This window comes from Pinus tabuliformis, chromosome 2_1, assembly GCF_031772625.1.
Source record: "Pinus tabuliformis cultivar Carrire ecotype Pingquan chromosome 2_1, CPIR1, whole genome shotgun sequence".
Taxonomy (NCBI): Eukaryota; Viridiplantae; Streptophyta; class Pinopsida; order Pinales; family Pinaceae; genus Pinus; species Pinus tabuliformis.
In genome coordinates, this window is record NC_142299.1 from 872,940,335 (window position 1) to 872,965,974 (window position 25,640).

The window sequence follows — 25,640 nt, forward strand, 5'->3', positions numbered from 1 at the left end:
GACTGTAACTCCTCACATGCACCTCTACAGTTCACTCCATTCTGGAGTAGGCAATGTGAGTATCCATGGCCTTTTATCTCTAGCTAAAGTCCTTTATGGCTCCATAGGTTAATGTATTAATCTCCTCTTGTCAAAGTCCTTTATGAACCAGACAAGTTCTTTTGGCTTCTCAGGAGAGAATCTTCCGTTGGTCCATCACCCAGCCGAAGTCCTTTATGGCTTTTCAAGTGAATTACATCTATCTCCTCTAGTCAAAGTCCTTTATAACCTAGCCAAGTCCTTCTGGCTTTAAAAGTGAATGTATCCATCTCCCCTGGTCAAAGGCCTTTATGGCTTCAGGGGATGGTCTGCCCAATCCTTCAAAGACCTCATCACTCCCTCTCAATGCAGGAGACATTCAACATCGTACCAAGCTCGTCTTTGAAGTATTTCCATGATCTGCTCATCTTTGGATATGTGCTAGAGCTTTACTGCTCCTCTCTGCACCATGTCTCAGGTGAAGTGACCCAACCATGTCCTTTTGGCTGATTTCTTTGTCATGTCAGCAAGTCATTATGCTATTATTCTCCCTCTGTCACGTAAGCAAGTCCTTCTACTATTACTGCTCCCTCTAAACTAGAAGCTCCTCTGGTCATCTGGCATGATCCTGGATGTCCTTACAATCTGTACAATCCTTCCTTTCGAACATTGATCATTCTCGACCATCGATGACAGGAGCAAAAATCTTCTTGTAGTGCATTGCCTCATTTTGGAAGAACCTTCCCATCACAAACTTCTTGATGATGCCCACTGTTGCATGAATCATTGCATTGGTAGTTACCATAATGTACCCATTCTTCCCTCCATTTAGGAGGTTATGGAAGAAAAATCATAATCAAGCAAAAAGTACAAGGGAATGGAGGAGGTTATGGAAGAAAAATCATAATCAAGCAAAAAGTACAAGGACAAGAGGCTGATCAAGGAATAGAAAACAATAATAATCAAGGGAGAAAATATGAAGTACTTATCTCTTGATTAATAGGGAAACTCCTTAGTGTTGTAGGGAATTGTCAACTCCCTTTTGATTCTTCCCTCCTTGCAGAAATCACTAAAATCCGCCTGCAATCTTTATCAAGTTTGAAATGCTCATCCTTGTCCTCAACATCAATTGTTAATGCATGCGACTTTTTTCTTGCATTTCCTGCAAGGGCTAGGGTTTTTTCATCTTGCAGATTATTAAGCCATTTATTGAGTTATCTAGCCGCACCAAAGGCTAGCATCAACACCAAGTCTACCCTTGGATCTCCACTTGCATCCAACACCCCAAATCTTGCTCTAGTGTTTACAAACCCTAAGTATTCCAACTCTTGTACTAGGCTGCCCTCTGCCTTGTAACTAGCTTTCATTACCAATTCTGCTACATAATGATCCCCACTATGCTATCAGTTTTGATCTAATATTTTGACAGAGAGAATGACACTCGATCCAACAACTGGTCACGGTTTTGCTTTCGAAATGTATTTTGATAGAAGACATGACCAACAGACTGCAATCATGTAACTTCCATTACCCTGCATATATGTTTCCATATTGGTCAACATTAGCTAGTGATTATGTTCAACTATCCATTTATTAATCGTGTAATCTCGTCATTGCTTGGGTGATGCTTGAAAGAACTATCACTCTAATTCAATATATTATAACTCAATCGACTTTTAAACGTAAAGGGGTGGGTCTCGGTTCATAAGTGATGCAACTTGGTATGTAAGGTTGACGTGTGTCAATACTTTGACTAACAACGAGCTTGTGTGGCCTATGTGATTTGACATGCCAGTCTTACTACTAATTCAATTCAATAAATTTGTTGTTCGGGTGCTGTGTGACTTGCGCTAGCCAAACATGTCACAAATAAAATAAAAACTAACCACTCGAGCTCTTGGAACGACGACCATAACCTGTTTTTCTTTCAGATTACAAACTTTTAACATTGCCAAATTTGGACCGTACCAGTCTCTGCATAGTAAGATGCAACCAAGATTAATTGAGAAATGTTTAAGATATTGAATTAAATTTAGACAAACTAGATTCAAAATTATGAGATCAATGCCTTCAAATACAATGCTAAGAAAGAAAAGACTTGCAAGATAAATGATTCACCAAGTAACAAGATGACAAATGTTGCTTTAGATGGATGATCAACTAACTTAGATGAAATGCAAGATGAGACAAGATGTTAAAGACTTAAGCACTTTGGTTACGATTTACTTTAAGCTAAACGTTAAGTACTTTAATGAAAAATCCCAATTAACCAGGTGCTCAAAATACTCAATTTTAAGATCCGAAAGATGTACAATTTTCCACAAGTTCACAATAGAGTATTAATAAAAATGTTGATCACAATTACATAAAAATTCTCAAAACTAAATATGAAAGAAATATCTAATAATTCAAGTAAATAATTCACACTCAGAATTAATTAAGAAATGAGCAACTAAAATATTTAAAACTTGTTAATTTTAGGTATGTTCTATGCTTAGAGCAATTTATTTGAATTTTCACAGTTAGCTCAATATCTTTTCCAGATTAGCAATCACATCAACATAATAGAACATAAACATAAATCTCAAAAGACAAGCCAAGACAAGAGGACACAAGATGTGGCGCTAGCCAGGGACAAACCCCAATGTGGGGAAACCCTTGATCAATTCTTCTTATATGTTCTTCAATAGTTCAACAAAGAGAAAGAGAGAGATAGTACATTTACAACAGATGTCAACACTTTGACTTATCTAAATAACAACATAGATCATGTCTAAGAAGATGAAACATGAGGTAGTTGAACTTTGTTGAAGACATGTTGCTTCAACTGATTCTCCAAGGTGACTCCATCACCATGCTGCACCTATCATTGTGTGGCACATCATCATCATTTTGCACCTCATTGTGCTGCACCATCTGCACCCATCATCACTATGCTGCATCTCATCATGCTTCACTAGTCATGACCGTACCCATCACTGTGCTCAATGTATACTGCAAAGTATCATCATGCTGCACCACTGTCATTAAGCTGCTCTTCATCACAAGCTTCCATCATCGAGTTGCATCATCATTATTATGCTACACTACACTATTGTCTCTAACACTGTGCTGCATCTAGATATGTTGTTGCATCCATAGGCTGTTTCTAAACTTGTTGCATCAACTGCTGTAGTATCCAACCATAATGTTGCATATCCTTGAATTTTGCCCACCTCCTGCATAATGATGGACACTACTTTTGTCATGCTGCCACACTGCCTTAGCTGTTGGCTAGGGCATGTACAGGTTTATGTCATGATCCGATTCTGGTCAACACTTTGACCCAATGGTCCTCCACAAAAACATTGTTGTCACCACTGTTTGCATTGTTGCTCCTGCAATTCTGGTTAGGGCATGTACAATTGCCCTTAACCCAACACACAGTCAACAAAACTAGCCCTCAAGGGTTGCAGCCTACCTTGGAGAGGCTCCTCCCATGCCACGTTGTCCTCTTAAGGTTTTGTCCACCTCAACGCAGCCCTAGAATACCTCCAACTGCTTGCTATGGCCTGTGGCCTAGCAACAACTTGTTGTAGCTTTCAGCCTCCTCCAAAATGTGCCCAAACAGTCACCCAATTACCAGCGTTTCGCTCCTCCTCTACTCGACCTAGCAACTTGCCCTCTCGGCCCTAGAATAAACCTCTCAGATTTGTCTCAGCCTTAAGACAATCACTTGAAATGGCCTTCGGCTAGGGCATCATAGACCTGCGGCTAGGGCAGGATAGACCTGCGTATCAGGGCGGTGTGTATAAGCCTCCTCCACCGTGTTGTATCTCCATGCTTGGACTGCGGCTAGGCATCCTTTAGGCTGTGTATAGAAGCAGGGATCTTCTCTCTTGGACTGTGGGTAGACCATCCCCTTTAGGAATGCAGCTAGGGCAGTTTTAGATCTCTTCTTGACCGCGGCTAGATTGAGGTTAGGGCTCCTTGTTTAGCCTCCTTTCCTCCTGTGTCTAGGGCTTCATCCTCTTAGATTTCTCTTCCACTAAAACCCAAAACAAGTGGAGAGAAATCAAGAGTGAAGTGTGTGTCCTAATGACTCTCATGCCACTTCCTTTTATACTAAAATGTTGAGCACACGTGGGGGTTATTTGGTTGCTGGCAGACTTTGATGAATTGTCCCATAACACAAATAAATTCATATCTTTATGAATACTTATCGGAATCGGATGATCTTTAGATCAATCCTACACCTCTTGATGAGAGGAGTCCAAGAAAAATATCAGTTGCCATAAATAAGATGACCCACATGGAGTTTGGCCCTAGTTGCCAATTTTAACACTCCCTCTCAACTAGTGAGAACTCCATTTCCTGATCCATCTGCCAAACTGTACTATCTCTGCCATCAGTGCCTTGCACTGCTCTGCTGAACCATGAAGAAGAAGAATTGATTAAGAGTGTCTCATACCATTCTCTACTGACCCGAAGTCAGTCCCATATGAAGAGAGTGTGTCATACCACTCATATTGATCCCAGATTAGTTCCAAAAGAGAGTGAGTTATATCACTCTTACTGACCCGAAGTCAGTTCCAATTGATCCTAGATCAATATCACAAGAGAGTGTCTCAAACCACTCATACTGACCCGAAGTCAGATTTATTGATCCCAGATCAATATCAAAAGAGAGTGTCTCAAACCACTCATACTGATCCAAGATCAGTTCCAAGAGAGAGTGAGCTATATCACTCTTACTGACTCAAAGTCAGTTCTAATTGATCCCAGATCAATGTCGGTCATCCTAGCATAGGAAGTACGGTAGATACACGATGCGTCGATCGGTACTACTATGGTCCCCAACGCTATTTCCCTACTCATTGGTCAAATGAGAGGTACTTCCCATGAGTCCTAGACTGCATGGGTAGGATGCCTCGACAGGAGAACCACTCATCCTGTCCATAAGTCGCCACGGGGTATCACAGGGAAAGGCTGAACAGTTCACCCTGAACACAACGCACCATTAGGGGACGGTGAGTCGCCCTATGGTCGCTTGTTGCTCCATGAAGTACCCCAATCCCCTCGGAGCTCCCAGAGCTCAATGCATGCATCATACAGGACCCTCATAAGAGGATCTCTCAACGACTCCAAGTCGTTCTGGAAAGTCACAAATTTGACCTTTCCTCGGGGCTTCGACAGAATGTATGCGACCTGCACATTAGTCCCAATGCGATGGAGCCTTCTTGCTTTTGGTCAAAATACACGCATAAAAATACACAGATTTTTGGTCAACTTAGACCCAAGCAAAACCCCTCAATCTTTTCTGAGGAAAACCTGTTAGAGAGCTCTTCAAATTTATTTATCTTTCAAGTTCAAGAAAAATACATTTGCAGACAAAACAAAACATCAAAATACAACCTATCTCTTCAGCCCAAAACTCCTTGAAAACCGTGCCCACTTTGCCTCGATTTCTTGGCCCACTTGAAGCTGAAAAATGTGTATTGTATAGATACAACTGTACAAACTATATGGATTTCTGTACTGCTATACAGATTTTTTTTCCAAAAAAAAACAAAAACTTCTCTCGAATGGTGTGCATTTCACAGCGTTCAATGTTGTTCGTACTATACCTTCTGTTGTCTTCTATGCCTTGATTTCCATGCCCAACTTTGCTTAGAAATCACTCCTTCAGCTTGCTTCAACAAATTTCTCGTTCGGAACTTTTCTTCAACTCTCAGTCTCCTTTCTCCAATCTGCTCATGAAGAATGAATGTAGTCTCTCTTTTCTTTTCCCCTTTTGTTTACTCACCCATTAAATAAAGTGCCCACATTGTACTTTATGTCTAAAGTCACTTTTCACTTTATAATTTAACATTGACTTTACCACTTATAAAGTCACTTTCACTTTATATAGTCACACTTAGGAAAATAATTATTTTGGATACTTTTTCCTAGGTAGAGACTAACCCATGGGAAACCACTTGTCCAAGGTACATTAAAAATCAACAATCTCTTTATGATCATATTGTTTCACTACATTACTGTTGAGATTTTTTGTGTATAATAGCTCAATGGGATAAGATAAAATTAATTGAAGATCATTAGGAAGTAATTATCAAATCAGAATATTAGTTTCTACTGTTCATCATTATAGAAAATTCAAATGGTATCAGAGCTTGATGGTAAGAGCAGTTATTGAAGAAACACTTGAAAGAAAAGTGTCTAATTTCTACAATGAAATTTTGTTTTGGTGGTCGAAAATATATGATCAAGTTGTTCCTGATCAAGGATGTAATTATAGTTTGTTGACGTTGGCATACTATTCTAATGTTTTGGCATGAAGTTGTCCTCACCCATATTTAGTCTTGTTCAAAATTTATCATGATATTTTGACTAGCAATTGGTGGATGTTTGAAGCTTACATGTGACACTTTGGCATGATTGAGATCAAAGGATGAGTTCCTATTACACTACTTTTCAGTTGCAATTAGAGTTTGAAACACTGGTCCGATTGCAGTTATAATTCGAATCACTAGTCCGAGTTCTTTATTAGAAGCTTGAATTCTATGTATCAAAGGCGGATCCATTGATTGCCACAGTCCCATTGTAAAGAAATCCAAATCGTTACTAAGCTTCAAAGCAATAATATGGAAGGGTACACTCAGGCTTTCAACATTGAGTGAAGAAAGAATGATAAACTGTCGTCAAAATTTCTATAAGGTAGCTAGACAGTTCAACTTATGTAGACCATGCAGTAGTTACATTATCATTGGAAGTACAAACCATGGAATCATTGTCATTTTGGCAAAAGAAAAGCTTGAATAAATAACAGAGAATCCTTATTGCAATGTTTTAAGTTCCAGTTTCAAGGATGGGTATGACAATATAATTTTTGTGTTCTAAAGTCGTTTGTGTTTGTGGATTATGGCTCATTTATAATCTATGGATCCGTTACAATAACAATTTAGTCCCTATTTAGATGGTATCCAATTCGAGTGGTGGAGCAAGCATGACCAAGACGGGTTGATAAATGTCATATAGCACATTGAATTGGTTGCGACATTTACAATCAACAGGGTCGTTGTCGCTTGATTGGGACACCTATGCTAACACAGTGCTTTATTATCAGATATGTCTCAATAAAATGCGTACATGTAATTGGTCATGCATAGACAGATCTTTGTTATGTGATTGGTAGTTAGGTAGACACGCAGGTAGAAATGCAAGGCTCATTCATTGGCGACACTTCGCTGAATTGCAATTTATGTTAAACCTGACGAAAGTTCGATATCATACTTCAATTTTGGCAGAAGTCTGCTTGGGCACATCAATGGTTCTATCTCATTTCATTAGTATGGTTCAAGACCTTGATTTGTTCAAAACATGGTCGAGGTGAGACTATTTTGTAATGGCGCGTTGAGATTGACCACCACATTATAATGACTACATATGTATACATAGTATGCTGCTATGTTGCAAGAAATCCTGGTCTTCAGCCCGTTTCTAGGCAGAATTGATATGGAAATGCGGAAACGTGTTTGGTACGGCCTAGAAACATGTTCCAGGCGGTACTGCCATGTTTCACATGGGGGAAACGTGGCCCAGTACAACTTGAAACGCATATCCAAGTCGTACGATCACGTTTCTGCCTTTTAAGTGGTGTTTTTTTTCCTTTTTTTTTCTTTTTCTTTTTGGCGAATAAAAAATCTTTTGGATGCTTCTAGATGGCTCTCGCATGTTATAAACAGAGTCTCGCTTCATTCCGTCATCACACGAATTGAGCAAATCATTTCACTTGGAGATAGACGATTTTAGCAAGGAGAAGAGGAAGAGAGCAATGGTTTCAGCTAGGGCGTTTTCAACATTGAGCAAAGGAGATTTCACAAGCAGATTTGGACAATTTAATCATAATGTTTAAACTTTAAATGCAATAAATTATAATGTATCATGTATGCTTTATGATTGTACATAATATTTCATAAATGTCCCAATCTATATATTGCGTTTCCCCATTTCCAAAATTTGGGGGGGGGGGGTCACGTTTCGTACCCGTACCCGTTTCGGAAACTCGTACCCGTTTCCCCTCATCTTGCAACTTAGGTATTAGGTCTTGGGTTTTTGTTTTTCATTTGTGCAGGTGTATATTTGAGGGTATTCAGACAAATTTTCAAGATTTGAGACAGATCTAATCTAGCCTTGGAGGGCAAGATCTTGTCTCAAAATACAATTTTTTTGTACGAAATTTTCTGTCAAGATCATCAAATTATTTACTATTATTATTATTATTATTTTTTTTGTTCTCAGATTTGGTTCTACTTGAAAAAAAATTATGGGAAAATTTTCTGAACTTTTGCAGGGGTTTTTGTTTTCTGATTTTTCTAAAATCCCTAAGGCAGAGCCCTCTCCTTTGCATGCGTTTCTTTTTTGCATATGTTTTTCCCTCCTTTCTCTCTGTGTTTTTTCTCTTTGGTCTCTTTCAAAACCCTCATCACCCTCTACGTTTTACCCTCAGCGCGCTGCTCTTTCCTCTTTCTTCGTGTCCCTTCTCCTCTGCCAGCCTGTTTCATTTCTTTGCCTCTGTTGCCCTGTGACAACTCATCCTCATTTCCTCCTTTGCCTTTATCCTCAGTTCACAACTCCAATCCTTTGCCTTTGATCCTTACTTTCTCCGCGCGAGCTTCTTTCCCTTGACTTCAGAACCCTCGCCTGCTGCTTAATCTATCGTTGCTCGCTTTTCCTAACCCGCGTTCCTATTCCTCATCTCCTTACTGCTCGTTTCTCTCTCGACCAACATTTTGGCAGCTCCATTCTTCGTCCCTCCTCGCAGCTCATCAAACCTTTTTCCCTGCCTACGTGAGCTCATCGCTCTCCCTCCTCGCGTTCCTCCTTGCTGCCTTTTCGATCCACATAAAAAACTCACCCTCACTTTTAACTCATTTAACCTAAAACATATTTCAATTTAATTTTTTAAAAGTGGCTTTTTGCCCTTTAAAAAAATTAATTTTGATTTCCTTATTAAACATTTGCCACATTAAATTTTTCTTTTAAAGAGTTGCCCTTTTAAAAATAATTTTAATTTTGAGTTGCCCTTTTAAAAAGGATTTTAATTTTTTATGAAATCATTTATCACATTAAATTTAATAAAGGTGTGACTAAAGTTCTTTTTGGGCTTTTTGTGATAAGGGTTTTGGGGCTTTTAAATCTTCCAATTTTCTCAGAGTAAATCGTAACCTAAGTGCTTAAGTCTTTAACATCTTGTTTCATCTTGCATTTCATATAAGTTAGTCGATCATCCATCTAAAGCAACATTTGTCATCTTGTTACTTGGTGAATCATTTATCTTGCAAGTCTTTTCTTTCTGAGCATTGTATTTAAAGACACTGGTCTCATAATTTTAAATCTAGTTTGTCTAAATTTAATTGAATATCTTAAACATTGCTCAATTAATCTTGCTTGCATCTAATTTAAGTCAAGTTAATAAGATAACTTTCAGTGCATCTCCTAGAACTTGTTGGTTCCCAACAAGTTTTCCTTCATCATCCATCTTTCACCTCTTAGGGACTACCCCCCTTAGCTTGCCTAAGAGATAGCTAGAATGGAGTGGACAAAGTTTACAGTGACAACCTTTGTCTTGAGCGTTGTGGCCCTTGGTGTACACTTTGGGCGACAACAATCATCAAGTTTGCATGCGTAGTCTTGGAACTTTAGTTAATTGGAGTCTTCTTCAGTTAGACAGTAGACTATATGATGGGTGGCAGTGACAAGTTGAGTTAGAGCGAGTTAAGACTTCAATGTTGATTGGAGAGAGAACGAGTTGAGTTCTTAGTTAACTCACTATCACAACTAGAGTAAATTAAGGAGGAATTTGAGCTAGTTAATTGAGAGCTAGTCCAAGTATAACTGGGACTTTCTCCAATTAGCTAGCAAAGGAAACTCGTGACACTAGTGTCAACTAACATTCGATTAGGCCTCCTTACATGCATTAAATTCTATCTGTAAAGAGAAGGACGAAGGCACAAGATAATAGATCAATTCTTTATTAAGGAATGCGCATTAGTTGAGGATCAATAGTGAGCATAGATTTATGGGCCCTAAGTGCGCAAGGATTTAGGAGCTAGAGTGTCCATGGGTTGTGGAGCAAGGGATCAGGATTCGTAGAGCAGTTTGAGACTATCTTTAGCAGAGATCAATTATGCAGGGCCGAGATCAAGAGCAGGGCTGAGAGCAATTGTAGAACTGAGAATAGTGAGGAGAAGCCTAACGCTTTCTCAGTGACAAATTGCTGGTTGAGTAACAACATGAATTGTAATAGATTCGTTTGCTCAAAGAACAATCAATAAAATACTACAACAAAGAAAGCAGGTTTTCCCTTTTGGGTTTCCTGGGTAAAATAAGCGTGTCAATTTTGTGTGCATGTGTTTTTATCTCAACTATTTTCCGTAGCATGTTCAAAGTTAAGAAACTCTATATTTGAGTGAAAGTAAATTTGGTTTCAGTTTTCAATTGCCTTGTTTTCAGTTATTCATCCAAGTAGTGTGCAAAGTTTCAAGAAAATTAACTTGGTATCAGAGCTACGCTCTATATAAAAACCAACACTAGAATTGTTCAGTCAGTGAAGAGCGCAAATTAGTCAATATGCTTATGCTAGAGTTTTGAAGAGCAATTTTTGGATGAGTAGTATGCCATTCCAAAGACTAAGGGAAGATCATTATTTAGAGGGAGCCTCTAACTTTTGCTCATGGAGGGAGTGGATCTCAATAGTGTTTTAAGTTAATGGGGTGCTAGATTTTGCAAAGAACCTCCAAATTGTGCCCGCAGGTCCCCAACAGTTGATCCAACATAACAAGAATGACACTAAGGCGAGGAGGATCATTACATACCTTTCCAAGTTCATTCAGGTTTGGGATAGAGACCTTGTGAGTCTTGTGCTATTGAGACTTCATAAGTCTTGGGAGAATTTCTAGGATGTAGCCAGTGGTAGAGAGAATCTTCCCAACTGGGAAACGCTGTGGGGAGACTGCATCTAAGAAGAAATCCAGAGAGGGACGAGAGCAAGGGGTTCAACAAAGACAAAGGACGAGGAGAACTTTGCCTTGGCAGGCAAATTAAGCAAAGCCAAGGGCAAGAAGAGCTAAGGAAAGGTTGAGTCAGTTAGAAGGGCAAGAAGAAGAAGAAAGATTTGAGCAAGATGAAATGCTTCTCCTGCCACCAGTTTGGGCACTATGCCACTAAGTGTCCTAGTCAGAAGAAGGGGTCTAGTAAGGACGATGTGACTGCATTCGCTAAGGTAGATGCATTTTCTTCTTAGTTCGAGAAAGACTTCTCATTGATAGCTTGTATGGCAAGCTCAATAGGCAACAACATATGGTACATTGATTCTGGAGCATCCTTACGCATGATTGGGAACAAGGAATATTTTCGCTAAGTGAAGGAGAAGGACATGCAGTTTCACATTTAGCTAGGAGATGCTGGAAAGTACTTGACTAGGGGTAGTAGGTACTGTCAGTTTTGAGAGGGAGTCTAGTAGCTCTCTCCATCTTAGGGATGTCCTCTATGTTCTAGGCCTTAAGGAGAACCTTACTTTTGTTGCTACCTTAGAGGACAAGGGTTATGATGTCATTTTTAGCATAGGTAAGGCTTATGTCAAACACTTAGCTTCTGGATCCATGAAGCAGATTGGTGTGAGGATGAAGAATCTTTACAGGTTGTAGGTTGAGACATGCGCAACCTTTAGCAGCAAGGCTAGAAGTGTGCAGAGCAGAGACATGGGGGAGCTTTGGCACAAATGCACGGGGCATTTGCATGATAGGGCACTGAAGATCCTTTAGCAAATAACCACAGGACTACCACATTGCACATTTGACCAACATGATGTGTGCAAGGGGTGCACACTTGGCAAGTATGCCAAGTCTTACTTTTAGGGTCAAGACAACACAGACAAAGGGATTTTGGAGCTGGTACATTCAGACGAATGTGGGCCCTTCTCTTCTCCATCCCTCATGAGACACAAGTATTATGTCACTTTCATAGAATAAATATTCTTGGAAAACCTGGATCTTCTTTATGAGGAAGGAGGAGGTCTTCTCCAAGTTCATGGAGTTTCAGGCCTTGGTAGAGAACCAGACTAGGAAGAAGATCAAAGCATTAAGGAGTGACAATGGCGAAGAATATATCTTCAATGCCTTCAAGGATGTGTGTGCCAAGGAGGGTGTTGCACTCATTTTTGTTGAAGTTCCGAGGAAGTAGATGTACCTATTTTTCAAAAGATCAAGATCAAGATCATCAACCATCAACATTGTGTCATTGTAAACCCATTTTGCAAGTTATGTAATGTAAATGATGCTAGTAAGACTATGAATGTATGTAACAACCTAGGTAAGCCTATTATTTTGGCGATAATTTTATCTTAGGAGATTTTTCGTCTCACTGACTCATCTATGTTTCTAAACACGAATGGTCAGCAAAGTTTTTCCCTTCAACCTCACCCCAAATCTAGGGTGGAAATTTTCATCAAAGTCTTAGGTGAGTCCTAGTGTTCTAGTCGAGCCTTATGTAAGAGTGATTTGGGAATAATTTAAGCTAATTTGCTAAATTATTTTATTACAAATCACTTGGTCTACTAGATCATATTGTGTCGCTGAAATGGATATGTAATTTGAGGGTCTAAGCCAAACAGGTATTTCTCCCTTTGAGGGTTGAATTATAAAAAATCTTATGTAAAAAATATTTTAATGCACGGTCCCTCATACTTACACACCATGGTTAAAATAAAAATTCAACGGCTATGAAAGAACTGTTGCTATCAAAGATCGCCAAAGCAAATGTGTTCAGTAAGTTTGACCGTAAAAGTGGGTTTTGGCAAATTGGCATTAATCCTGAGGATAGATATAAAACAACATTTGTGGTACTTGGAGGACAGTTTCAATGGACTGTTATGCTTTTTTTAGAATTCCAAAAAAGAATATAAGACATTTTCAGAGACTATTCTTTTATTATTGTCTACATAGATGATTTGTTAGTTTTCAACAAAGATATTAGTGAACATAAAGGACATCTAGAAATATTTTATCAAGTTGTCTTCATACATGGTCTGGTTCTTTCTGCCTCCCCAGATAAGTTCATCATTGTGCAAACTCGGATTGAGTATTTGGGTTTAACCATATCTCAAGGCAACATAGAATTACAACCACATGTATTAAATTCTTTATCAATTTTCTAGGTTATTTGCCAGATGTTAAGACTGTGCAAAGATTTTTAGGATGTTTGAATTACATTCGACAATTTTACCCGGAGCAAGCTGCCGATACAAAGATTAAAGGGTGGTAGTTGTAATGACTAGATGACCAAAGCCATCAGGAATATAAAGCAAAAAATCAAACATTTACCACCATTGGCTCTTCCCTACCGTGACCTACCATTTATTCTCGAAACAAATGCCTGAGATTATTGTTGGGCAACAATTTTATTGCAGAAACATGGGGAAAAGGAAGAAGTGTGTGCATATGCCTCAGGCACATTCTCGGATGCTGAAAAGAATTATCCTTCCTCTCATAAAGAAGTTCTAGCAATAATGAAAGGTATAAACAGTTTCAGGTTATTCCTTAAAAGTGTCCATTTCATTGTTAAGACAGATCTCAGGCACCTGAAGGGAGTGCTGCAAAAACAAAAGATTGCTTGAACAAGGTAATTCTAGAGTTCTAAGATGGGCCTTATGGCTAGATGGATATGATTTTGATATCATATATAAAGTCGGTAAAGAGAATTATCTTGCAGATTTAATGACCAGAGAAGAAGCAATTACACAGACGGTATATGCAGTTAAAAAATTTGAATTTGGTGAATGTTCATCCTCCGCCCAGAAAAAATCTCAAGTTACATTATGCTTTGCCTACCATTATTCATTTTGTATGGATTGCCTTTTGGAATTTTTTTTGTCTTTACCTATGGAAATCCAGAAGATCATTCTTGAGAAATGGTTTTGGGCCTCAGATACAAGACACATCTATGATATTCCATTAGCACCTATTAACAATAACCGTGCTTATTTTGGTGTAGTAAGATATCCATATCACAGGCTAGTATATATTAATATTTTTGATCATAATTTGAGATGGATAGATTATTATGCCATTCTCCAGTATGCCCGTGCTTATGAGAGAGTTTCAATAATCATGTATTGTGAAGATATTATATCTCCATTTAGTCATTGGAGTAGTTGGATGAATCTCCTACTTGTTTCATTTGTTCCCAGAAGAGAAGATCAAGGCAAGCTCTGCCAGCAGTTTTCCCTTTCTATTTTGTATAATGACATGCAAGATGGGGCAGAGAGATATGATATATTTGAATTTGATTTGTTATATAAAGGCACCTACATTGAGATCAACCAAGATAGTACTTCTCCTGCAGGACATACTTTTACTACTGGAATTGACTATTTTGGAGAAGTCAGAATTCCCCCAGATAAGCTAGATCCATTCATGAGTTTCTCAGCCTTCTCAGCTAGCTTCGGAAGGGAACCATCATGGTTACAACAACTTCCTGGGTTAAGTCTTGACAAATATATTGACTAATATGAGTCTGATTATAATTCTGATCCTGACTATGACTCTGACCATAGCCCCAAACGCTGGTAACCAAATCTTCAAAGAGATTTTAGGCTTTCGAGGGTTCTCCTTAAAAGAATCTCCTCTGTGCCAATAATCATTGTACCTAGTTTGCTTTATTTTAGGCTTTCGAGGGTTCACCTTAAAAGAATATCCTCAGTGTTAATAATCGTTGTACCTAGTTTTTGTTTCGTGGGTTTTAAGAAATTGGAATATCCATTGTGTATCAACATTTAGTACAAATATGATTACTTTCGTAAATTCCTTTGATGGAATATCTATTGTATAAAACCTTTTAGTACATGTATTATTGCTTTCGTGGGTTCCCTCGGTCGGAGTCTCCACTTTGTATCATATCATTAAGATTTTATGGATAGGCCAAATCCCTTTGGGGATTGACAAGAATCCTAAGCTTGAGCAGTACCTCGGGAGCTCATCCTATAAAAGGGAGGACGATCCTCAGCTCAAGGCACTTGTAAATTTCCATGTGTTTCTATAATATGAAGTTCAAAACATCTGTGTTCTCTGAGTTACTGCTCATTGCTAAATTGTGTTCTTTGAGTTATTGTGCAATGAAAGGACTCAGGTGCTTCGTTCCACATGACAGGGTGTAGAGAGTTTTTCTGTGACTTGGAGGAGAAAGATCTCCAAATGCATATTGAGCTTGGGGATGACGGGAGATATAGTGCTACCAGGATTGGTACAATAAGCATTAAGAGGGAGTTGAGATCCCATCTTCACCTCAAACATGTGATGTTTGTACCAGGCCCGAAGAAGAACCTCATCTCTATAGTAGTTTTGGAAGTCTGTGGCTATGATGTAATCTTCAGTAAAGGGAAACCCTTACTGAGACACATAGCCATTAAGCAGGTGAGAAAATCGAGGTTCGTGTGAAGAACCTGTATAAACTTAATGTGGAAGATTGTGTTGCATTAAGTAGTAGGCCAGAGAAAGTGCAGAGTTGAGATGTCGGTGAACTATGGCACATAAGATTTGGTCATTTGCACCATGGCGCGCTTAAAATTATGCAGTGAATAACCACTGGCCTTCGTAAAGGATCACTTGAGAAGCGGGATGTCTGCCAGGGTTGTACCTTAGGAAGTATGTAAAATCCACATTCCATGATTGAGACAACAAAGCAAATGCAGTATTGGAGAGAGTCCACTCTGATGTTTTTGGACCCTTCTCGACAACCTCCACTGCTAGACATAAATATTATGTTATTTTTATTGATGATTTCTCAAGAAAGTGTTGGATCTTCTTCATGCGGAAGAAGGATGAGACATTCTCAAAATTTGTAGAATTCAAGGCACTAGTTGAGAAAGAGACCGACAAGAAGGTGAAGTCTCTCAGGAGCGATAATGGAGGTGAGTATGTTTCGAATGACTTCAAGGAATTTTGTGTCAAAGAAGGAATTCGAAGAGAACTGATAACTGAGAGAAAGAACCAGAACATTGTGGGAGCTGCGAGAGCTATGCTACATGGCCAAGGCCTGCCTTTGCATTTGATGGCAGTGGCATGTAACACAACAATCTACTTGCAGAATCAGAGTCCTCATCGGATTCTTGGTATGATTACACCGGAGGAGGCCTTCTCGGGGAGAAAGCTGGATGTGTCTCATTTCAGAATTTTTGGAGCCTTTGTTTATTGCCATGTCTCCAAAGATTCGAGGAAGAAACTTGAGCCGACAACAAAGTTGGGAGTTTTTGTGGGTTACACCGAAACTCCACACAATTACCGGGTGTACTTACCTTCCCTCAGAATGACAGTTGTGCGAAGGGATGTAAAGTTTGATGAGGAGAAAGCAATGAGATGCTCTCTTGAGAGGGAGCTTCAAATCCCACCAGAAGAGGAGCTTTTAGCTCCAAAGGAGGAGCCTCAGGAAGTTGTGGAGCAGCCACAAATGGAGGAGTAGAGAGGAGGCAAAGTGGAGATATACACTCAAGCAGAACCATCTAGAGAAGGTAGGAAAAGAACCAGGGAAGCTAAAAGACTGGTGCAAGATGCGAGGGAGAATGTGGGAGCTCCTACAAATCTTTGCAGGAAAAGGAGGTCACCTAAGAGGTACACTGACTACATGTCTCTAATGATTGAGCTTGTAGAGATTGAGCCATCCTCTTTTGAGGAAGCATTTGGGCAACCAATTTGGGTTGATGCAATGGTGGAGAATACGAATCCATCACAAAGAACAATGTTTGGGAAGTGATCCCAAGACCGACAAATAAATCAATTGTGGGTTCGAGATGGATCTTCAAAATTAAGCATGCAGTAGACGAAAGCATAGAGAAGTATAAGGTCAAATCTGTGGCCAAAGGATTCTCTCAAGTTAAGGGAATTGACCATGAGGAAACCTTTGCTCTCGTAGCAAGGTAATCATCCATTAAATCAATCCTTGCATTGGCCACATAGATGGGGTGGAAGATCCACTAAATGGATGTAACAACAACATGTCTCAATGGTGCTATTGAGGAGGAAGTGTACATAGAGCAACCAAATGGTTTTGAGACCTTTGATCAGAAGTCTCATGTGTGTAGACTTAGACGAGCATTATACGGTCTCATACAAGCACCCCGAGCTTGGTACACTCAAATTGATTGTTATTACATTGGATTGGGCTTCACCAAAAGTGAAGCAGATGCGAACCTCTATCATATATTGGTAGAAGGTAAATTGCTTATCATTGTTTTATATGTTGATGATTTAATATTGTTAATTTTAGGATAACAATGGTATGTTATATGCTTAGAGCAATTTTACTTCAATTTCTTTATTAGCCCAATATCAATATGCAGTTCAACAATCACATCATCATGATAGTAAAATGCAGATAGAACATAAACAATAACAGTAGAAGACAAGCCAACACAAAAGGACACAAGATATGGCACCAACCAGGGACAAACCCCAATTTGGGGAAACCCTTGATCAATTCTTCTTATAATTCTTCAAAAGTTCAGCACAGAGAGAGTACAATTTACAATATTCACTTGCTCAATCTGATCAGTTAAAACATCAGAAACAAAAATCCCTAACCAGAAGTCAACGTTGGTCAACAGGGCTGAAATAGACCTCCAAAATAGCTCGGTCAACCTTAGTCAACTCGGCCTCCAACAACAAGATAATGTAGCCCAAAATAGTCCGAAAATAACTAGTCAAAACCTGTCAACAAAAGTCAAAGCAACAACCAGAACTAGGGCTGTCAACATTGGTCAACATTGAGGTCAAACAACCCAGGTTTCTGTGCCCAGAATTACGGCCTGCCCAAACGGAAGTCTCCCTCACAAAACCGCAGTCAAATAGTGTCAACGTTGGTCAAAGTCAGCCTCCTGAAATTTCAGTCTCCTGAAATTTTGGCCCCTTGAAATTTCTGTCAAATCTGGTCAACGTAGCAGCTAGAAAATCAGACCTTCCTTCGAACGTGTGGAGAGAGGGAGAAGCTCAGAAATTTGTACCCAATCAAGATAAGAGAGAGAAAGATGAATGAGAGTGATGTGTGTCCAAATGAGGATGAGGTGTCATGTATTTATAGGCAAACGTTGAGGATGAATAGACGTGACTATTGGGCTTTTGAGCCTACATGAGTTTGCTGGCCGACCTTGACAATTTGTCCATAATCAAAATAAATTCATAACTTGATTTGTACATGTCAGAATGGGATGATCTTTAGATCAATCCTACACCTCTTGGAAAGAGGAATCCAAGAAAAACATTAGCTGCCTCATAAGAGCTGTCCAAAGTGATGTTTGGCGCTAGTTGCCAAATTTAACAATTATTGATAGGTCGGTTTGAGATGTAAGACATGGGTCTCATGCACTACTTCCTTGGGCTAGAAGTATGGCAAGGTGATGGGGAATTGTTTGTGTCTCAAGGAAAGTATGCCACCAAGATACTGTAGAGATTTCGCATGGAGAGTTGTAAGCCCATGGAGACACCTCTAGCGACCAACTAGAGGAAGGAGAATGCCACTTTAGGTGAAGAGGTTGATGCTACCATTTATCGACAGTTAGTGGGTTCATTGATATATCTTGTGAACACATGACTAGGTATGTGCTATGCAGTCAACGAGCTGAGCCAAGCTATGGTTAGGCAACCCAAATTGTATTGGAAGGCAACAAAACATGTTTTACGTTACCTTAGAGGTATTACCCAGTATGGATTATGGTACAAACGGATAGAGGGAGTAAAGCTGTGTGGCTTCACAAAAGTAGATTGGGTAGGGAGTCCATTCGATCGAAAGAGTACATTAGGTGGAATTTTCAATGTTGGGTCCGCAACAATTTCTTAGTACAATAGGAAGCAAAGGTAAGCAGAGGTTTGTGGTGCTCTGCTCAACAGAATACAATACAATTGAGAGTGGGTTTATGGACACCAACTAGGATACAAGTGAGTGTGGGTTCATGGATATCCAACTTGAATAAATTTGGAAGTGGGTGTATGGATATCTAAATCGAATACAACTGGGAGAGGGTTTATGGATAGCCAATTTTAATATAACTTTCTTGAATACAATAGATTGTGGGTGTATAGACACCCAACTCAAATTAATGTTGGCCCTATGCACAAGAGCTCCCCCCTACTCCCCACCAATTTTTGAAGAATTGTCCCAAAGAGAGAGAATTACATCATAACTTACCCCATAATGCTGCACGTGGACCATATAATGAATATGCCACCTATAATTCCCCCCTCCTAAATGTGATATCTCCCACACTAATATGGTTCCACAACCTAGTGAAGGTGGCCTCTGGTAGAGATACAGAAGTTCAATCCGCTGAAACATGTTGATTGATTAAAGATACTAAGAGTGGCTCAAGCTTTCCTTGAAAATGGAACCACTGAATAAAGTACATCCAAAAAGAACTAGCATCATAATGTGGAAAGGAGTGATCTACTATAATAGGTTGAGACTCATCCTTGGGATCAATGGTAAGGAGACACACCTTGAAGGAGGGTATTATGCACTTAGAGGCTAGGCACAAAGCCCTAGGAGAATTGGAGCCACCTTTTACATATGTTATGGAGGAATGCTTAGTTGAGGAGCCATTGTTGGACGACACAACATCTTGTTTAGAGGAGCACTTGACATGTTGGCAGCTACACTTGTAGGGTGCATCATCTTGGGGGTTGTGCAAACCCTAGTTTACCATGTGGCATTCATGCTTAGTGTAGCACTCCACTTGGGACTTTGTTGTTTACTTAGCCTAGGGTTTATTTATGGATTTAGTCCATGTTTTATTGTTGGCCTCCCTCGCCTATGCTATATATGAAGGGAGGAGAGTGTCTTTGTATTGAATCACTCTTAGAGAGCATGTCATAGAAACTGTTTGTTGGTGTGATACTAGCTATGTGAAGGATCTTGGAATAACATGTATTTACTCTTGTAACAAGGATGGTGCTTGTGGGATGCATGTGCTATGGTTACTTGGCTTGTCAGATGCAAGTGAAGGTTGTGTGATGCAAGCGCTTGCAGTTGAATAGTTGGTGTGATGTTAGCTTCTTGTTGAGCTCCTTGGAGATTCTTGTGTAGCTTGGTGGGATGCTTTGCTAGGGCTTGTTATTGCTGGTTAGGATTTGTAGTGATTGTGGATGCCCTAGCTAAGTTTGGACTTGATGTAGAGCCTTTTGCAAAGCTGAGGTATGGTACTTTATTTTCATTACTGTGATAATATAAGGTTTACCATCACCCTCCTAAATTTATGATTGTGCATCTGATTTTTCTCACGTATTGAGGAAGTTTCATGGTTGTTTTAGTATGTTGATGTGTTAGGACAGGGGATAAATGCTATGTAGCTCATGATGAGAAAATCTATTTTGGTCTAATAGACTTTAAAGGTTATATCTAGTGAGTATAAAGTTATAGTTTCTGATCAACTAGTTTCCACAAGTAGATTAGAACCATAATTATTGGAACTGTCCTGTTCAAACTTCGAACTGAACTGACCAGTTTTTGTCTTAGACCATTCTGAACCAGTTGCCTCTACCTGTTTGGTCCAGTTTGTGGGCCCCAAGCAGGCTGGTTAAGGTTAGAACCAGTTCAACCTGTTTCTTCAGGTACTGAAAGAATTGGGAAGAAAGGAAGAAACATAAAAAATGCCTTTGTTGTTTGGTCATTGAAGAAACTTAACCCTATTCATCTTCTAGTTGGCCAACTTCAACCTAGCCCTGTCAGTTAGTCAACCTCCATTTTGGAGTTGTATTATTTTTAATTTACATTTACTTATATTAAGTTAAAAAGATGGTGTGGACAGTTGCTACCTCAAGGGCACTGAGGGATGATGGAGATTTCGTCAACAAGATGCGACCAACATCAGGAAATTCAGAGAGAAAAACTTGGAAGCTCTCTGCTGTAATAACCAGAGGAGTGGGAAGACATGCACAGAGATCCCGGCTGCGGAAGAATAACATCCAGATGTTCCTTCTGGTGCAAAGCTTCGACTGCGCTTGCAGTGACAGCGTTTCTTGTAAATTGTAATCGAAGTTTCCCAACTTCCCTATAGCTAATTTTCGGCACTTCAGCATATCCACTTAAAGTCTATGAAGGTTTAAAGTAAATTTGAAGTCCCTTGGGGGTGGATGGCCTACAACTTCAAACAACTTCCTCCTTTGCTCCCCTACCCCCCAAATTCATGGAACTGTTTTTAACATTAAAAAGAAAATATTTATTGATTGTCAATTTAACTGATGGCAATCCAACTGACAAATTGGTGCATAAATATAATGTTCTAACCCATTGTAATTCTAGTCATTGATCAAATGTGATCTTACAAGATCAAATATTTGGTTCTAATCATGGCATCAAATATATTATACTTTCTTCCCAGAGATGGTAACCGTAATGTAACAGTTACATTAACCTAGGAGGTCGCAGATTCTACTTGACAGTAAAGTATGTTGCTGTATCAGATTAACTAAATTCATAATTTGGAACCACTTGAAGGTGATAGATTTTATAAAACATTTTGTATCTATCAGGTCTTACTCTGGATTTAGCTCTTGAATTCATTTTGTCTTCAGGAAATTGATCAGCTGTGTGATGAATGGGTCCCTGAGCCACTACATCCAGCCATTACAAAGGAGATGGAGATGGAGCCTCCAGTTTTAGAAAGGTAAAAAGTACAGTAGCTTATTTGAGCTGTATAAATGTGGAGAGATGTCTAAGTTCAAAAGTTTCTTTTCACCAGAATGGGTTTTGGACCATTTATATTTTCCTAGAATATGGTCTACCACATTTATAAAGATAAAAATGTAATATCTGAAATGTAGAATGGCGTTTTCAAGCTTCCTTGTCATAATTGAAATATTTATTTTCCTGAAGTATTTATTGTACCACTTATGATGTCTTAGGGCCATCTTGCACAGGAAGTTTTAAATATAGTTTGGATAGTAGCATTTAACTTTTACATAATATTTTGTTAATTGTATTTGTCGCAAGATTAAAGTTAGATAATTTCAAGACTTGACCAACAATATATATATATATGGGAGTTGCTTATATACCTTGTGAGATACTTCACAAAATTTGTTTTTTACTTCAATATATTTGGCAAAAATATTTGAAGTTAATCTACTCTCAGACATCTGGAAAGTGAAACAGCCCATAGACCACATACTTACCTGCTTAGTGTTTTTGTTTTTAATGGTCTTAATGGTACTAAACTGCCAGGCCAACAATGTAAGTTTTTGGAACACTGTATTTTAACCTGTGGTTTTTGGTTGCTTATGAATTTACTGGAACATTCCCCATTTCTACCTGGGTATGCTTGGTTATGAGTTGGATTCACATTGTTCTCAACTATGCCTTAGATTCTTCATAGATCCATATCTGGAAGGAGTACAACATGGATGGAGGATAATTATTCCATCCAGTTACGTCTAGGATGGATTCCTGTGCTGTATTCCCCAAAATGAAAAAAGAAAGAGAACACAGAAACATTAAATAAATCAACATTCATGGCAATTTCAACAAATAGACGACTGATTATGTCATTAGATTTGGTATCTGCTATAATGCCGCACATCATTTAGAGTTCCCTTTGTGCAAGGATTTCATGTACATGCATGCCAATTTATAAACTCATGTTTAAAGAAATCTATCATAATATTTTTGGTGCTTGCCGACCAGAAAACATTTGATGGGGCAATAGCAAGATATTAGGCAAGTTCTGCTGATGGATCCATATTCTGAAGGGAGACAACATGGATCTGTAAGAGATCCATATGGAATCCATTCCTGGTATTTCTTGTTGATCTTTGTGCCGCATCGGGAGGTATTCCTGCATATGCCAAAGAGGTCCCTTAGTCGGCCCAAGAAAATTAAAAAAAATTATTTTTGATTGCAAGTCGGCCCAGAAAAGTCAAGTCGTCCTGCCTAGTGAAGGGGATGTGTCCGTTGGGGTGTCACACCCATTTCGACAAGTATAAATAGAAGATATGATGTTTTCTGAGGCCTATTTCTCTCTCTTGGACAGCTGCAAGTGTGGAGGAGGACACTTTTGACTATCTTTGACCGAGCTGTTTGACCAAGCATTAACTATTCTGTTGACCGAGTTTATCTGATGTTTGACCAAACTATTTGACTGGGCATTGACAGCAGAACATGCCTGAATTTGACTGCACTCAACCACAATTGACCGCAGTTTATTGCAGGAGCTGCAGGGCTGAATTTGACTGCACAGTTGAACCTGTTGGAAAAACCATAGGTTGGCAGTTAAAACGATTTTCCCTTATTATGACATTAACTTGTGATGTTTTCATTCTTAGTGTTAGATTTCTTAATTATCCTTTTTTATCATCAAAATTAATGCCAAACAACAAAAGAAGAGAACACAAGATACAGGCACACTGCCAGGGCAAAGCCCCCCTCGAGGGGAAAACCCAGTAACAAATTCTTCCTTCAGTAGATTCAAAGATGAGACGACCAAGACCCTTGCATTCGAGACTACCTCCTTGAAGTCATCCTTCTTCCTTTCACTGTGTTACCATCGAATACATCATCACTGCAATATCTCTGAGGTCATAGCAACAATAGACTTTAATTCTGTGGTGGCACCGAGCCCACCATACTGTAGTTACACCAAGGCACCGAACTGTGGTAGATTGAACAATCCGCATTCCCTTAACTGTGACAGCAATGAGGGTATGTCTCACTGAGACCCAAACTTCTCACTGTAATCAGCACCGAAACTGTCTCTGAGATTTCACTGAAACTCCCTGTGATCACCGAAATTTTTCTGTGATTGCGCGTTCTGAATTGGTGAAATGCGAAGATCCTAGGTGGGTATATATTGTGGTTTGTCCGTCCTAAAATGAGAGGACTTTGAAGAGGCCGAGTAGATTACTTTGCTGAAGGGGATGACTTGATGGAGGAGTCAAACAATAATTGACTTTGACAAATAACCTAAACCCTACAAGGAGGCTTGAACTAATACAAATGACCCAAGCATGAAACCCATGCTTTAATAAGTCAATTCAATAATAATAAAATTCCTTTTGACAAATATATTATATTTACACTTCAAGTACAATTATGAAGACTGAACCTAGTTACATTTTCCAACACTCCCTCTTAACTAGGGAGGTATTCATATTTACATATAACCAAAGAGGTACATGGAAGATCTTGAACCACATCATATATGAATAAGTTTAAACACCGCAATGCCATGGACTAGATTCCTGACCAGGGCAATCTATCCATTGGTCTTTTGCCAATTTAGGCACCGCAATGCCATGGACCAGATTCTTGACCAGGGCAATCTATTCGAGTGGGACTAAGATGGACTCATGCTTTTAGCCTCTCTAGGTACCATCAGGGTTACTTGCTAACCATCAACCCAGAAATCCAGGTGCGTGTCAGAGTTCAACGACCAACGCCACCTTTCCAACTTTGAGACCTAGACATCAACACAAAGTGCCGGCCAGATGTCCTCCCAGGCAATGCTTCACTTACAAAGCCTCAACACCCCTTGATCCAGTAGATCAAAGACCATAAATCTCTCCCGATCAAATTGATTGGTAACTAACATGCTATAAAAAACCTTCGAGAGATTTACCTGTACAAACACAACCCCAATCAATAATATACTTTCACATGTACATAATCAAATACAAACCTCTGGGGTCATTCTAGATGTTGCTTCTCAACTTAGTAGGACTATCAACTGAATCTTTGATAGAAGATTCCTCAATCATATACTTTCCTTTCCTACTTCTCATGCAGTAACATATCCTCCAAAATTTATTAATCAAAACCAAGCTATGCACTCCCTCTCAACCAGAAAGCATCTCTTCATCCAGACTCCCTCTTAATCTTAGGGAGATCTCTTCTTTTCAAGCTTCCTCATGGAGATCAACTTCTTCTTTTTGTCATCGGAGAATCTTTCGTGGCTTCCAACCATTTCATCAAAGTTATCATTATCCTCATCATGCTTATCACATCAACGAGTATCTTCACCGTATTGAAGATTGTGTACCTGAACAACTTAGATAGAAAGTACGACCAAATGTATAGAAGCATGAAGTTAGCCATATCAGAATCACGGAAGCATTTCAACTTTATACATATCAGATACCCAAACTTAATTACAAATAAGAGACAACTATTCTTCAACATCTTGCTAGGAGTAGGGACTTATTCATAAAACCTAGACTACATCATAATCAACTTTCATTACATCTAGGGTTTCAATGTTTCTTCCAAAGGCATAGCATACCTTACTACAACATATAGCAAACCGTAGAAACAATTGAGACAAATATAAAGCATCCAACGACTTTTCAAAATTCATATGTTAGGCTTCTCACTAGGGTTTCATACAATCCTAGATTTCATACAAAGGAATCAATCAAAACCAATTACAGCTTAGTCATTAACATGACCAACTTCAACTAGGGTTAGTTGGAAACCCTAGATTTCCGATCAACCATTAGTCCCAACCAAAACTCAGATTTTCAACAATCTTACAAAAATCTCAAATTATCATATTGTTATCATACATAAGAGATTTTTACTTCTACTAAGGTTCAATTTCAATACCCTAGTTT

The 25,640-nt window shown here is 39.1% G+C and overlaps 1 protein-coding gene across 3 annotated transcripts in view; it reads left to right on the top strand.

Annotated features, from left to right (window-relative positions):
- LOC149203441 (long chain base biosynthesis protein 1b-like) overlaps positions 1-25,640 on the top strand; it is a 248,230-nt gene that overhangs the window by 70,346 nt on the left and 152,244 nt on the right. For all 3 annotated transcript variants that reach the window (XM_089403433.1, XM_089403434.1, XM_089403435.1), the window contains exon 4: positions 21,612-21,703. In XM_089403433.1, the coding sequence (XP_089259559.1) occupies positions 21,612-21,703 (92 nt within the window). The remainder of the gene's footprint in view (positions 1-21,611; positions 21,704-25,640) is intronic.